Source organism: Eucyclogobius newberryi, unplaced genomic scaffold, assembly GCF_026437365.1.
Source record: "Eucyclogobius newberryi isolate DKJ021-1_F unplaced genomic scaffold, fEucNew1.0.hap1 SCAF_18, whole genome shotgun sequence".
In the NCBI taxonomy this organism is placed as follows: domain Eukaryota; kingdom Metazoa; phylum Chordata; class Actinopteri; order Gobiiformes; family Gobiidae; genus Eucyclogobius; species Eucyclogobius newberryi.
Genome location: NW_027315812.1, coordinates 35,136,779 through 35,150,913, shown reverse-complemented (window position 1 = coordinate 35,150,913; position 14,135 = coordinate 35,136,779). Strand labels below are relative to the sequence as shown.

Here is a 14,135-nt window from a genome sequence, read left to right as displayed (position 1 = left end):
TCCTGACGGCCCACCACTGATGAGTAAGATACACAAAGCAAGTGTTAATTCCTATCACTCCAGTACATTCTCTTCTGAGTAACCTCATATGCTATTTTTAGTTGTTTGCATTTTTAGTTAACAACAATATACAACATACATTTGAATACGACATTTATTGCATATTTCACTCGTGGGAAAATAGATAGTATTTGTATTAGTCTATATTATAAAATGTAGTTAATATTGTTTCACTTTGCATAGAAATCCACTGATATAAGCGCTGTGTCTGCTTCTCGCCCTCATTGGCTCACGATTTTGACTGACGACGCTCTTTGCTCGTATTGACCAATGAGCGTGGAGAGCGGGCGGGGCGTGCGTCTGTACAGTAATCACGGCTCTGTCAGTGGTGCGCGTGAGCCTGGATTCGTGTCCCGCTGTCCTTTTCCTCTGTCCACGCGCTTGTCTCAGTCACATTAGCTTGAACTTGAGCTTTTGGCACTAACTTTGCGTGAGTGAAAGTTCCCGCGGCGGAGAAACGGGGCCATGAGCGACAGGTTCGTAGTGGTCCCCGTGGAGAGCGAGGGCGTCCCGGGGAGAGGGAGTGTGGACCCGGCTCCGGTGGTGGACACTGTCCCCGGGGCGGCGGCGGCGGCGGCGGCGGCGTGTGAGCCGCCGGGAGAAGAGTTCCAGCCTCAGCAGAAGCAGCAGGAGGAGGACGGTGTCGTGGTGCCCATTCTGGAGTACAACCGGGAGCCCAACAAGTACGGTATGTAACCCGTATGTGCCCCGTGCGTCCCGTGTATGGCTTTGTGCGTTTGATAAAGGCTCAGGAACTTCCATAACAGCCACAACACTGTTTGATATATATAAATAAATAAATAATATGATTGTTTTTCGTTTTTTTTAAATGTGTATTTAATTTTCTTGTCTTTTTCCCCCCAATTTTATGAAGATACAAATAGAACTAAACATAAATAAAAACAAAATCACAGCATATTTAAATTAAAATAACGGTACCATTTTTTCCAAAGTTCCAAATTAAGTCTGAATGTAATTTTTTTCCATTTGTCTGATGCCGTCAACATGTCAGTCCAGTCCTTGATTGTTGGCGATGTTTGCATCATTTCTTTGTTATGGCCTTTTTCCTGCCACCAGAAGTATATTCCAAAGGTATTTGTTGATTGTGTCCATGGCAGGAGTTTTGAGGCCCAGATACATAGTTCTGAAGTTCAGAGACAATGTCAAAAAACATTTGCAGTGCATTATTCATTTCATTCCAATGTCCCTGAACGTCAGGACAGTCCAAACACATGTGATAGTGGTTTGTCGCCTGGCTCCCACACTCTCTCCAACAGTTTGCATTTCCTTTTGAATCCTGGGCACTTTGACATGGTTTTATGAAGAAATGTGACATATTTTTCCAACAAAAAATGTCTTCCAAACATGTCCTCTTCTGAGAAATAAATACATTTTCCCATTCATTGTCAGTCAAATGAAAATGACCCTCTCTTTCCCATCTATTTTCAAAATAATTAATATAGTAACTGCCTGAATCTTCAATATATTTATTTCATTAGGCCCGAGCGCCACAAGCTGGCGAGAGGCCTATTAATCTTGTAAGGCCGTGCGAAGCACGGCTGCGAAAGTGCGCACGTAGTGCGCACAAAATCGAGCGCGAAGCGCTCGCCCACTTCCAAACACTCACTAACGCACTCCTCCACTCATGCACGCCCCGTGCATACTAATTAGTTGTAGGAAAATGGAACATTACCGTTGTAAACGGGCGAAGCCCGTGCAAAAGTTCGCACTAAACGAGCACTTTACATTGGGATGACGACCGCGAAGCGGTCGTCATCCCCATATAAAGCACTCATTTGCGCTAAGTAGCTCACGAATACGTTCCCCATCTCTTGCATGTTCCGTGCATATAAGCATGTAAGGCAAAAATTGAACATTATTACTGTATAGAGGGCCAAAAACACAAAGTGGGCGGAGCCCACTCAAAATTAACGAAAGTACCCGTCAGTGACCAGGGGCCCACACCATGAGGTAGGAAAGCGCGAGCGCTTTCCGAAAATGTATAGTTTATGATATTTGAAAAATGGGAAACATTGTTTTCGCATCGGAATATTATTCTTTCTTCTTCTCGGGACCAACCCCCCTATTTTTCACCCAGTGAACATTGACGAAAAGTCACAAAAATTTGCACGCCTCCAAAAATCGTGCCTCTCTACATTCTGGCTATTTCCCTTTTCTAAAATTAAAAAAATTGGCGCGTCAGCGCCCCCAAATGTACCAAAAATGCATTGAGAGATGGGAAATGACCCAAAAAAAATCTGATCGTAGAATCATGAAATTTGGCGCAGAGGTAGATGGTGACAAGAGAAGTAAAAAATATTATTACGGCAACGCCGTCCGCCCAACCAAATGTCGGCCATATTGCTTCAAAAATGGCTAAACATGACTTCGGAGTTTTTCCAAACGTCGTACTTTTACGAACTCCTCGCAGGGCGTTGGCCCTAAAAAGCTGAAATTTGGTGAAAATGCTACTGAGGAGTGGGACATCAAAAGTTATCCAAATTACATTGATACCTGTCACGGTCTCTGTGCGGCGAAGCCGCAAACTGTAGCTAGAATTTCAGAAATCTCCCAAATTTAAAATTTCTGCCGTTTGCGCAGATAAAGTCCGAATTGCGTCAAATTAGAATCAGTTGTTAAACTCTTTGCCCTAAACCTACTTGAAGTGAAATAAATTCATTTGGCGCCACAGCGCCCCCTACAGATTTTATATGGAGGTTAAATGTTTAGTTTTGCGAAATTATATGAAATTTGACACACAACTCAATTTTAGCATCCCCATCAAAAAAGTCAATGACTCATGTCATAATTGTTATGGCGTTGCCGTAACGATGACCGAAACCTTTCATGTTATTCCAATGGGGAAATCGCCAGAACATGTTTACACTTTAGACTTTCACAAACTCCTCCCAGGGCGTCAGCCCTATTAACCTGAAATTTGGTGAGACTCATCTTCAAGACCATCAAAAGTTATCCACATTTTCATTCAAAGAGTCACGGTGTCTGTGCGGCAAAGCCGCACATTTTGCCAAGAATTCAAAATAAAATTGCTTTTTGATGGTAAAACAAAGGGGAGAAGATGTGACAGCGTCACAGATTCAGCAGTAGGCGTAATAAAAGGACAATTGGGGCGCGTTAGCGCCCCCTCCTCTTGCGGCGTGGCGGCGGTGTGGCGGCGGCGTGGCGGCGGCGTGGCGAGGGCCGATCATTGCCGCTTGCGGCTATATTTTTGATATTATTCCTGTTGAGACGTCTGATTTATAAGCTTTATCAAATAATTCAATCAGAGCGTTATGGTACTGTTGCTTTGTTTAATTGCATGGTTATAACTTCTTATTTGTTATTATCTATGAAAGTCCTGATTCTCCAACTCAAAGGATTCTTTCAACATGTCAAAACCTTTCATAAGATTTCCGTTAGATTTTTAAAACTTGAAAAACATCGTACATGCGCAGACTGGCGGCAGTAAATGCGTTGATTTCCTGTCATATTTGAGGAACCCCTTTTGGCATGATCTACCTTTAGCAATGTTAGTCTTTCTTGCAGATCATTTAACTTTTACTCTCTTTGTTTCTTTTTTGCCTTGGCTATGACTATATTTTTTCCTCTCAAAACTGCTTTGGAAGCATCCCAAAGGATGGGCGGGGACGTTTCCCCAGTATATTTTTCCTCCAGATAAGTCGGAATGTTGTTTGATATTTTTTCCTTCAACAAAGCGTCATAAAGCAGCCTGGAATTGAACCTCCATAGTGTGTTTTTTTGTCTCTCCCCCAAGTCTAAAGTGATGTAGATAGGATCATGATCACTTGAGTCTATTGTGCCTATATCTGCCTCAGTGATTTTAGGAATGTCTTTATTAAAGATAAAACTGAGGCAGTTGAGGCAGCAGAAGGAGGAAGCTATTGGATTCAATATATCTGAGAAAACAAGATTGGACATGAAAAATAATGAATTCCCTAACAATTTACAGGCTAATTGGCTGGTAAACAATCCCTCACGCAAGAAGTTCCACCAGGTGCACTGCTTGGACCTTTATTCCTCACACTCTTAAGACAAAGAATATGAATATTAATGAAGGTTAAATCTCTCGGGACCAGCCTAGAAGCTCTTTGTCTGTCCGTTCCTAATGGTTATGTTGTGGTCAAGAAACAGGTGGGGGCAGAAGAAAAGTATTACTTCCTCTGAGACAGATAACACTCTAGGAGTTGCTATACCTGACCTTGAGCGCATGAGAGAGAAGCAGACAGAGCAAGAATATATATGTATATAATTTGCAGTGTGTGTGTGAAGCCAGCATTACAATATTACATGTTCATTAATGACAACAAAGTGCACAAGTCCGGTGATGGAGAGCGCTACAAAGATGCAAAGTATGGATTTAGCAGGGAGGTGTCGAGAGCTAGATCTCAGTACAATAAACGTTTGAAGTAGCAGTTCTCAAACAGCAACCCCGCCTCTGTGTGGAGTAGGCTCCGGCTTCTCACCAATTGCAAGCCCAGAGCCCCCCCTTCCGCAGACGATCGAAAACTGGCCAAGCAACGCTGCACCTTCTACTCTAGATTTGACACCCCCCTCACCATTACAGACTCCCCCATCACCACCGTGGACTCCCTCCACTTTCTCGGCACCGCCATCACCCAGGATCTCAAGTGGGAGGAGCCACCATCAGCTCCTCATCAAGAAGAACCAGCAGAGGATGTACTTCCTGCAGCAGCTGAGGAAAGACAAGCTGACAGTGCAGATGATGGTGCAGTTCTACACGGCCATCATTGAGTCCATCCTCACCTCCTCCATCACCTCCTCCATCACCTCCTCCATCACCTCCTCCATCACCTCCTCCATCACTGTGTGATACGCTGGAGCCACAGCCAGGGACGAACAGAGACTACAGCGCCCTCTGCTGAGAAGGTGATCAGCTGCGGACTTCCATCTCTGCAGGACCTGAACGTCTCCAGGACTCTGGGACGAACAGGTCGGATCACAGCCGACCCTTCTCACCCTGGACACGGACTATTTGAGCCACTCCCCTCAGGCAGGAGGCCACTCCCCTCAGGCAGGAGGCCACTCCCCTCAGGCAGGAGGCTACAGTCCACCCAGACCAGAACCTCCCGCCATAAGAACAGTTTATTTTCCTCTGATATTGGACTCATGAACACTTCTTAAACACTGTCACTTTAACCATCATTTAATCACTCACTGCACTGTTCACTTTCTGCACTACATATGCAAACTCAACTGTAAATTTGTGTACATTCATTCATTCATTTTCGGACGCTTGTTCCCGTTAGGGGTCGCGGGTGACTGGAGCCTATCCCAGTGACTTTGGGCCTTAGGCGGGGTACACCCGCGACAGGGGCCAGCTTGTCGCAGGGCCAACAGACATAGACATAGACACACAACCATTCACTCTCACTTCACTCTCACATTCATTCACTATAGGCCGTAGGCTAGCTCTCAGAAAGGGCCTAGAAATTGACTTCCATCCCAGTATCCTGGGATATACTTTTTATTATGTTTTTTAGCAAGTAAAATAGTTAAACTTCTTCCACCAAAAGTTCCACAAGCGGGAACTTTGCAGTTGGTGAGTAATCGTCTGTTGAAGTTGGGAAATGTACGAAAATATGCACATATTAGCCTCTCATAGCATCTTTCACTCAAATTATCTCAGAAAGTGATAGGGTCACACTCTTCATTCTTGGCACATAAATAGACAATACTATGAATATGTGATATGTGAAATATCAGGTAGATGGAAGTGGTCATTTCTTAAAGTCATAATATCATATTGAAACAAGCTCACTATGGGCAGTGTTGGGAAAGTTCACTTTCTACATGAACTAGTTCAGTTCATAGTTCATACATTTTAAAATGAACTAGTTCAATTCATAGTTCATAATTCTAAATTTTGAACTAAGTTCACAGCTCCAAAAATGAACTAGTTCAGTTATTTTTTTCAATATTATGCAATAATTGTTCTAAATTATTTCCACAGCCCAAATACAACCACAGCAGCAATTATTGTATTAGTTTATTGCAGAAAATATGTGTCAGATTTCATCTTCATATCCAATTTTGAATCCTTACCCAGTATTTACATTCACATTGAAGACAGACTTCCCTCATTTGTTGCTGTCCATTCAGTCCACACTAGCAGCAGTAGTAGTAGTAGTAGTAGTAGTAGTAGTAGTAGTAGTAGTAGTAGTAGTAGTAGTAGTAGTAGTAGTAGTAGTAGTAGTAGTAGTAGTAGTAGTAGTAGTAGTAGTAGTAGTAGTAGTAGTAGTAGTAGTAGTAGCAGCAGCACCAGCAGCAGCAGCAGCAGCAGCAGCAGCAGCAGCACCAGCAGCAGTAGTAGCAGTAGCAGTAGCAGTAGTAGTAGTAGTAGTAGTAGCAGTAGCAGTAGCAGTAGCAGTAGTAGTAGTAGTAGTAGTAGTAGTAGCAGCAGTAGCAGCAGCAGCAGCAGCAGCAGCAGCAGCAGTAGCAGCACCAGCAGCAGCAGCAGCAGCAGCAGCAGCAGCAGCAGCAGTAGTAGTAGTAGTAGTAGTAGTAGTAGTAGGTAGTAGTAGTAGTAGTAGCAGTAGTAGCAGTAGTAGTAGTAGTAGTAGTAGTAGCAGCAGTAGCAGCAGCAGCAGCAGCAGTAGCAGCACCAGCAGCAGCAGCAGCAGCAGCAGCAGCAGCAGTAGCAGTAGTAGTAGTAGTAGTAGTAGCAGCAGCAGCAGCAGCAGCAGCAGCAGCAGCAGCAGCAGCAGCAGTAGTACTAGCAGCAGAGGCAGCTTTCAGCCCCACAGTATATTCTCAAAAACATGAGGGAAAACTTTCTGGGCAAAGTTTGCACATAAATGTTAGATTGTTCCCATCCTCACCGACCTTATCATAAAACTCACGTAACTGGTCGTGGGGCGACTCCTGCTGCTCTGTTGACTACACGTTGCTGTCGCGTCCGTGCTGCTTTTTGTTTTGATGCACATGTGCAGTGCGGTGCGACACGCCAAATCTCTGTCTGCTCTATCGGCCTCTACCACTGGAGCTTACACTTTCCAGACATTGGCTCTTTTTGGGCGACATAACAGTGTGTTTTTCGCCTGGAAGTCTCTAGAAATCTGACACTTTATTGAACGAAAATAAAAAGAACGAAGGTGCCGTTCACAGACACCAGAATGAACGCATTCACAGTTTCGTCCATCAGCAGTAAAACCGTTCGTTCAGTTCACGTTCACCAAAATTATGAACGCGTTCATGAACTTTCGTTCAATGAACGCGTTCAGGTACAACACTGACTATGGGGCCCAATTTTCCACATGCTACATTTCAGATTCGACTTCATAGGCCCCTTAACTGATACTAATAACAAAATATTAAAATAAGTTCCAAATTCTTTAATGTAGACTTAAGGGGGGTCCATCAAATAAAAAATATACCAATATACACTAATTCAATAATCAACAGTTAATATCACGAGCTCTACAATAGGCTACTAGTAGAAAATAGTTTCATTATGCATAAATATCATACTATCAAATTAAAACTGTATCTGGACAAAAGATAAACTGCAAAGTAAAAAATAAAGATTACTGAATAATTGTGATCAAATAGGGCACTGTCTCGAAAGTGTATCATCATCATCACTGACATCACTTTCCTCAAGAATGTCCTCTTGACCAGCTGTTCTGGAAGCATTCTGACAGTTCATGCAGCCACAAAGGTCACAAAGGTCACAAAGGTCAGTACAATTCAGGTTTGATGATTTGCAGGAACACCGTTTTGTAGCACATTCACCTTTTTTACATTTACAGCTAATCCATCTTTAGGAGCAGGATCTTCAGTCATCCAGTTGATAGAGAGTTGATTTTTATGGATATTTCAGCCATGGTCTTCTGGTGATGGTGCACAAATCTTTGGCTGCAGAGAACGACGGTGGATGGCAGCTTGATAGTTTGCGGTCTCTTGGCTCCTTGTCTAGTCCTGAAGTCACATGCTCTGGGCTGAAAAATACATGCCCCAAAACTCTTTAAAAACCACACATTTTAACCACTGTTTGTGTGCGTATTAATATACATAAACATAATATTTTGCCACGATAAAACCATTTCAGATCCAGAAGGCCATTTTATAATCATTATCATTTCAATAAACAACATTCTACAATTGGCAACATCCATGGTCCAAATTCTAATGACCCCTCATTTTTTTCTGATTTCTTCTCCTCTCTCAGACCTTTCCAACTCCTCTATAATTATAGATTATAACACTGTCATCAATCCATCAATAGAGTGATCAATACATACAAACAAATTCATGCAATCCTCCAAAACAATAAAACAGTTTATGAGTGATTTTGGTCTTGGCGTTGGTTGGAGGCTTCAACATCCACTCCAATGTCCACCAAACCTGCTCCCGCATTGATCTCTTTCTAATCAGTAATTCAATCATACCAAATATTATAGATACAAAAATCCACCTCATCAATATTAGCGACCGCTCACCAGTAACTCTCACATGGAACTTACCTGCAATACAGAAGCTCCCCACCAGATGGCGTTTCAACACATCTTTTATAAAAAATTCAGAGTTTGACAGCTTCAAGAGAGAGGGGACATCCTTCCTCTCCAGGGCATCAGCATGGAAAGCAGTATTACGGGGGGAAATGTATTTCATACTCAGTCAATGAAAAAATAAGGAAAAAGAAAAATTATTCCGACTGGAAGAAAAAATAAAAGAACTAGAATTCTTCCATGCAAAAAATCCACCAGAATCCATCAGAAAGAACTAAGAAAAAATTCTAGGCTAATGAAATAATAAACAAAAGAAACCAGCGTCTTATTGACAGATTTTGTCACTAGACTTTTCACAACAATAAATCCGGATAATATTTGGCTAATCAAATCAAAAGAAATAAAGAAAATGCAGCCACAACCTCTTTTGGGAACTCAGCGGGGAAGGTAACCAACTGAATACTACTGTACTTTTCTGACTTTTAAGCATCTACTTTTTTTCCACGCTTTGAACCCTGCGGTCATTATAACGGTGTGTCTAATTGATATATTTTTACAGGCTAACGGCCACCAGGGGGCCATCTAGCAGGAAGTGGAAGCACTGTCCAAGGGTCATGTTTTCTATAGTTTAAGCTTCAAACGCTGTGTGTTTTAATACAATCAGACACATATTCAAGGATAAATTACTTTAATGAAATGAAGAAGTGACTCGGCAGAATACAAAAACACGCGCAGAGCGAGGACATACGATATACAGCAATCTGGCGCATTGAAATGAAACTTTCTTGGCCTGACTCACAGGTTAAACACGTGCATCATTACCATGAACCATATTGAGTGTAAATATCTCATATTACAACGCAACACTCACTCGATAAGTACGAGCTCAGGAACAGATGAACCACATGTGAAGACAAAAGTAAATCAGCTCACACAGAGTACTGAAGGACAGAGGGGACAGTAGGGACAGCTCAGATGTGTTCTTTGTTTGTCAAAATTCAAAACATTGTGTGTTTTATTACTATCCAACTCATATTCACTGAGATATTAGTCTAATTAGTCCCGTGGCGCAGCGGACCGGGGTGCGCCACGAGACCCCCGGTTCAAAAGACGCATCACTACCGCGTTTATTCATGTGTAAATATCTCATGTTACAACGTGGGCACCTGCGGTTTATTGTCAGGTGCGGCCCGTATATGGACAAGTTCCTTTTTCTTCGTAAATATTGTGTGCGCGGCTTTTATTCAGGAGCGCTATATAGCCCAAAAAGTACTGTACTCAAAATTATACACATTTGATCCGGACACAAATCAAGAAGACATGAACAATCCCTCGATAACACCCTCTGACCGAAACTCAACTTGGAAAAAAGTCAACTCTCCCGATATACCAATCACTAAAAAATAACTACACTCTGCTCTGAGTCAAATACAAAATAATGAAGTACCAGGATCGGATGGCTTCCCTGCTGAGTTCTATAAAAAAATTTGGCGAACCTTATTCCCATTATTCACTAGAACAAAAACAGAAATAAAACTAAATCTCATAGAATTGAAAAAATTACGGCTTTATAAAAGGAAACATCCAACAACACCCACAGATTATATAATTTAATGCATCAGTAGAACAGAAAGACACATTAGACGCAGAAAAAGCTTTTGATAGGTCAACTGGAAATTTCTATTCACCACTCTACAAACATTTGGCTTTGGAGAGTCGTTTATTAACTGGATCAAGATTCTATACACATCCCATCTGCCTCAGCCACAACCAATGGACTAACATCACAAAGCTTCACACTGCACAGGGATGTCCATTCTCTCCATCGCTATTCACCATTTTTATTAAATGCAGATCATTAAAGATTATAAATATGAACTTTCAAGGGGACTGATATCTAAATTAGACAAATGTATTACAAATCTGGACAGCTACTCCACTGATGACATTAAGGGTAAATGGGAAGGAGGGTCACTTTGTCCTTATTGATGAAGAGTGGTGATGTATTTATACATCTCATTGGAGAACTACAAAATTATTGTCAATTGTCAAAGTCCATGTGTGGATTTTATACCAAAATATTTTCCAAGTAGTTCTGGACTGATTCCTCACTTTTTTTAATCATCATTGATACCCCATGAGGTGAGAGCTTGTCTGGAGCCCCAGTCCGAGGGAGATTGACAGTCATTTTTATCCTTTTCGATGTTCTACCAAGTGCTCCAGTGTCTTTTGACAGCATTATGGTCTTGCCCATGGTAGAAGTTGGAGTCTGACTGATTGTGGGGTTTAGAGGTGTCTTAACGTAGCTAACGAGCTGAAACAGACGCTACTAAGTTAGATTAATAAGTGGAGTAGAGGTGGACTTTTTAAATGCAGACCAACAGGTCTTTGGCAGATGTACACTGGGATAGGCTCCAGTCACCCGCGACCCCAAAAGGGAACAAGCGGTAGAAAATGGATGGATGGATGGATTACTAATATACAAATACATTAAAAAATATATATATACAGTGTGTTTTATTACAAAAAACAAACAAACAAACAAACAAACGGAAAGAACAATTTTTAAAATACAAGACAGATGGAGTAACACAATTTTAAAGATTCAAACTAAATTTACATTTGGGGACTCATCAATCCATCAATCGATCAATCAATTGTTCAGAAACAAATTGTACAAAAATTCAATTCAAAGTGCTTTACAACGTTAAAAACACGATACAGAATAAAACAATGAATCAATAAAAACATAAAGACACATTAAAAAATATAGTATTTAAAATAGTAAAAAAATAGATACAAGTATTTCAGTCACATGCACAGCCAAACAAAAACAGTTTTAGCCTAGATTTAAACTCATGGGCTGGGGGCCCAGGAAGGCTATTCCAGACCCATAGAACTGGAACTCAGATTCCCTGTGTCTGCTCTTGACTTTGGCACCAGCAGGAGGTCTGTCACTGAGGTCCTCTGTGTCCGTGGTGGCTCGTATGGCACCAACATTTCCAATATGTACTTTGGTACTAGGCCATAGAGACTTATATGCAAGTATAGCTGCTTTGAATTCTATTCTTTGAGCCACATGAAGCCAGTGCAGAGACCTGAGCACAGGACTAATGTGATCCTACTTCCTGGTTCACCTAGTCCTCTAATATCTGTGGAAGGATCCCGTGATCGACAGTGTCAAAGGCAGCACAGACATCCAGCCAGACTAAAACAGAGGCCTTACCAGTATCAGTGCTGATGTCATTTGTCACCTTAATGAGAGCCGTCTCAGTGCTGTGATCTAAAGCAAGACCCGAAGAGTTACTCAGGAGCAGGAATTGAACAAGCTGTTGCAAAATTACTTTTTCAAGGACTTTTCACAGGAAAGGCAAATTTTAAATGGGTCAATGGCAAAGCAAGGCAAGGCAAGTTTATTTGTAGAGCACATTTCATACACAAGGTAATTCAAAGTGCTTCACACAACAGGAAAAATGCGTTCAAATCACAAAGACATGACAGAAATCACAAAACAGTTCAAGACCTAAAAGAGAAGAGTGCAAAGAAAATAATTCAAGTCACAAACACAGCTAAACAAAATATTTTTTATCTTAGATTTGAACATTGTCGGAGTAGAACCTGTCTCAAATCTTCAGGAAGAATGTTCCAGATTTTAGCTGCATAAAACTGAAACACAGATTCTCCATGTTTAGTCCTGACTCTGGCACCAGCAGGAGGCCGGTCCATGTTTAGTCCTGACTCTGGCACCAGCAGGAGGCCGGTCCATGTTTAGTCCTGACTCTGGCACCAGCAGGAGGCCGGTCCATGTTTAGTCCTGACTCTGGCACCAGCAGGAGGCCGGTCCATGTTTAGTCCTGACTCTGGCACCAGCAGGAGGCCGGTCCATGTTTAGTCCTGACTCTGGCACCAGCAGGAGGCCGGTCCATGTTTAGTCCTGACTCTGGCACCAGCAGGAGGCCATATGCTTCTTATGATAGTATCCGACTTGTACACAAGCAGAGCTGCTTTAAAGTCTCTTCTCTGAGCCACAGGGGGCAGTGCAGAGACCTGAGAACAGGACTAATGTGATCATACTTCCTGGTTCTGGTCAGGACCCGAGCAGCAGCGTTCTGGATGCACTGCAGCTGTTTTACAGCTCGTTTGGAGAGACCAGTGAGCGGCCGTTACAGTCTAATCTACTGGAGACAAACGCGTGGATAAGTCTCTCTAAAAATGGGTTTGACACTATATTTTTGATGTTGGCAATGTTATGTACATGGTAAAAAGCTGCTGATGTTATTGATTTGACGTAGCTGTTAAAGTTAAAGTCTGAGTCCATTATTATGCCCAGGGTTAACTCTAACCCTTTACATAGGGCCCCGGGTTGGTTTGATTCTTAATATGACTGTAAATTCCGGCAACGCTGAGACCCAGTGCATCCTATTTATGGGAGATACCAGGTGAAAGGCGAGGGGGGATGGCTGGTGGGGCTTTTGTTGGTGTAGCAAGAATTTGGGTCATAGGTTTGGGTGGGGAAGAGTTCATCAGTGTTGACATTAGAACTTGATCTTGCTACATTAGACGTGAGTGGAGCCATCTTAAGGCCTGATTCGATCAGACGTTCAAGATTGCAGGGAAGGCCCCTGGGTGAGGGTGGAGATGGAGTGTGAGGAATCTTTAGTGGGAGTAGATGTTGTAGGGGGAACCCAGGGCTGCTCTTCGAGCAGGGAAGATGACAGGGATGCTGTCGGGCCTGTCACAGATGGGTCCAAGGCCTTTGATGAGGACCCTATGGGGAATAATTTGAATGACTCCTGCGCTGGCCGTGGTGAAGATTGTTGTGGAGCAGCTGGAGCTGAATCTGGCTGTGGTTGTGGTGCTGTTGCTGATGAGTCCTTCGCTGGAGGCGGTGGAGGTGAATGTGGAGCAGCTGGAGCTGAATCCTTTGCTGCTGGTGGTGGAGCGGCTGCTGATGAATCCTTTGGTGGAGGCTGAGGTTGTGGTGCTTTTGATGTTGAAACATTGGCTCGGTCTCTGGCTGATGGAGCAGGAATTCTTCTCTCATTCCTCTCTTCTCTAACTATCTGCTCAGGACCATGTCCAGGCCCAGTCCAATGCCTCAGAGCGTGGAGCAGGTTCTCTGTCTGCACCCTCACTCCACCTCTGCACCCTCACTCCACCTCTGCACCCTCACTCCACCTCTGCATAGGTGGGGACCATTTCTCTTAAACATGTCCTCTCGTTTCCAGAATAGATAGAAGTTCTCAATGTAGTATTGTCCTCTAAGTGCACTCTCTTTGGACAGCCATGTGTTCAGCTGAAGCAGCCAAGCTGAAGCTAAACTTGTTTATCTGCTTGTCGATGTTTGGGAATGTACTTGCCTGAAGACCACTCCACACTTGAGAGTGAAGCTTGAAATGAAGAATTGGGACACCATGCACCCTACACTTCAGCAGGTTACTGTGAACATGCATTTGGAGTGTGCAAGTGCTGGGCCGTTCATTTTTTAAATCAAATGTGAGTAGGGAAGGAATTTCAAGGCCAGTTATAAAACCTGGATTATCGTTACCGGGGCCCCATTCTGGAGCCAGATGGGTGAGCGTCAGG

At 42.9% G+C, this 14,135-nt stretch overlaps 1 protein-coding gene across 4 annotated transcripts in view; it reads left to right on the top strand.

The window, feature by feature from the left end:
- The first annotated feature begins 469 nt into the window (after positions 1-469).
- slc12a7b (solute carrier family 12 member 7b) overlaps positions 470-14,135 on the top strand; it is a 382,436-nt gene continuing 368,770 nt past the window's right edge. For 2 of the 4 annotated variants that reach the window (XM_072451246.1, XM_072451242.1), the window contains exon 1: positions 473-748. In XM_072451246.1, the coding sequence (XP_072307347.1) occupies positions 526-748 (223 nt within the window). In that variant the 5' untranslated portion in view covers positions 473-525. Of the gene's footprint in view, positions 749-14,135 lie in introns of all 4 variants that reach the window. The other 2 variants (XM_072451243.1, XM_072451245.1) reach the window with 2 other exon arrangements.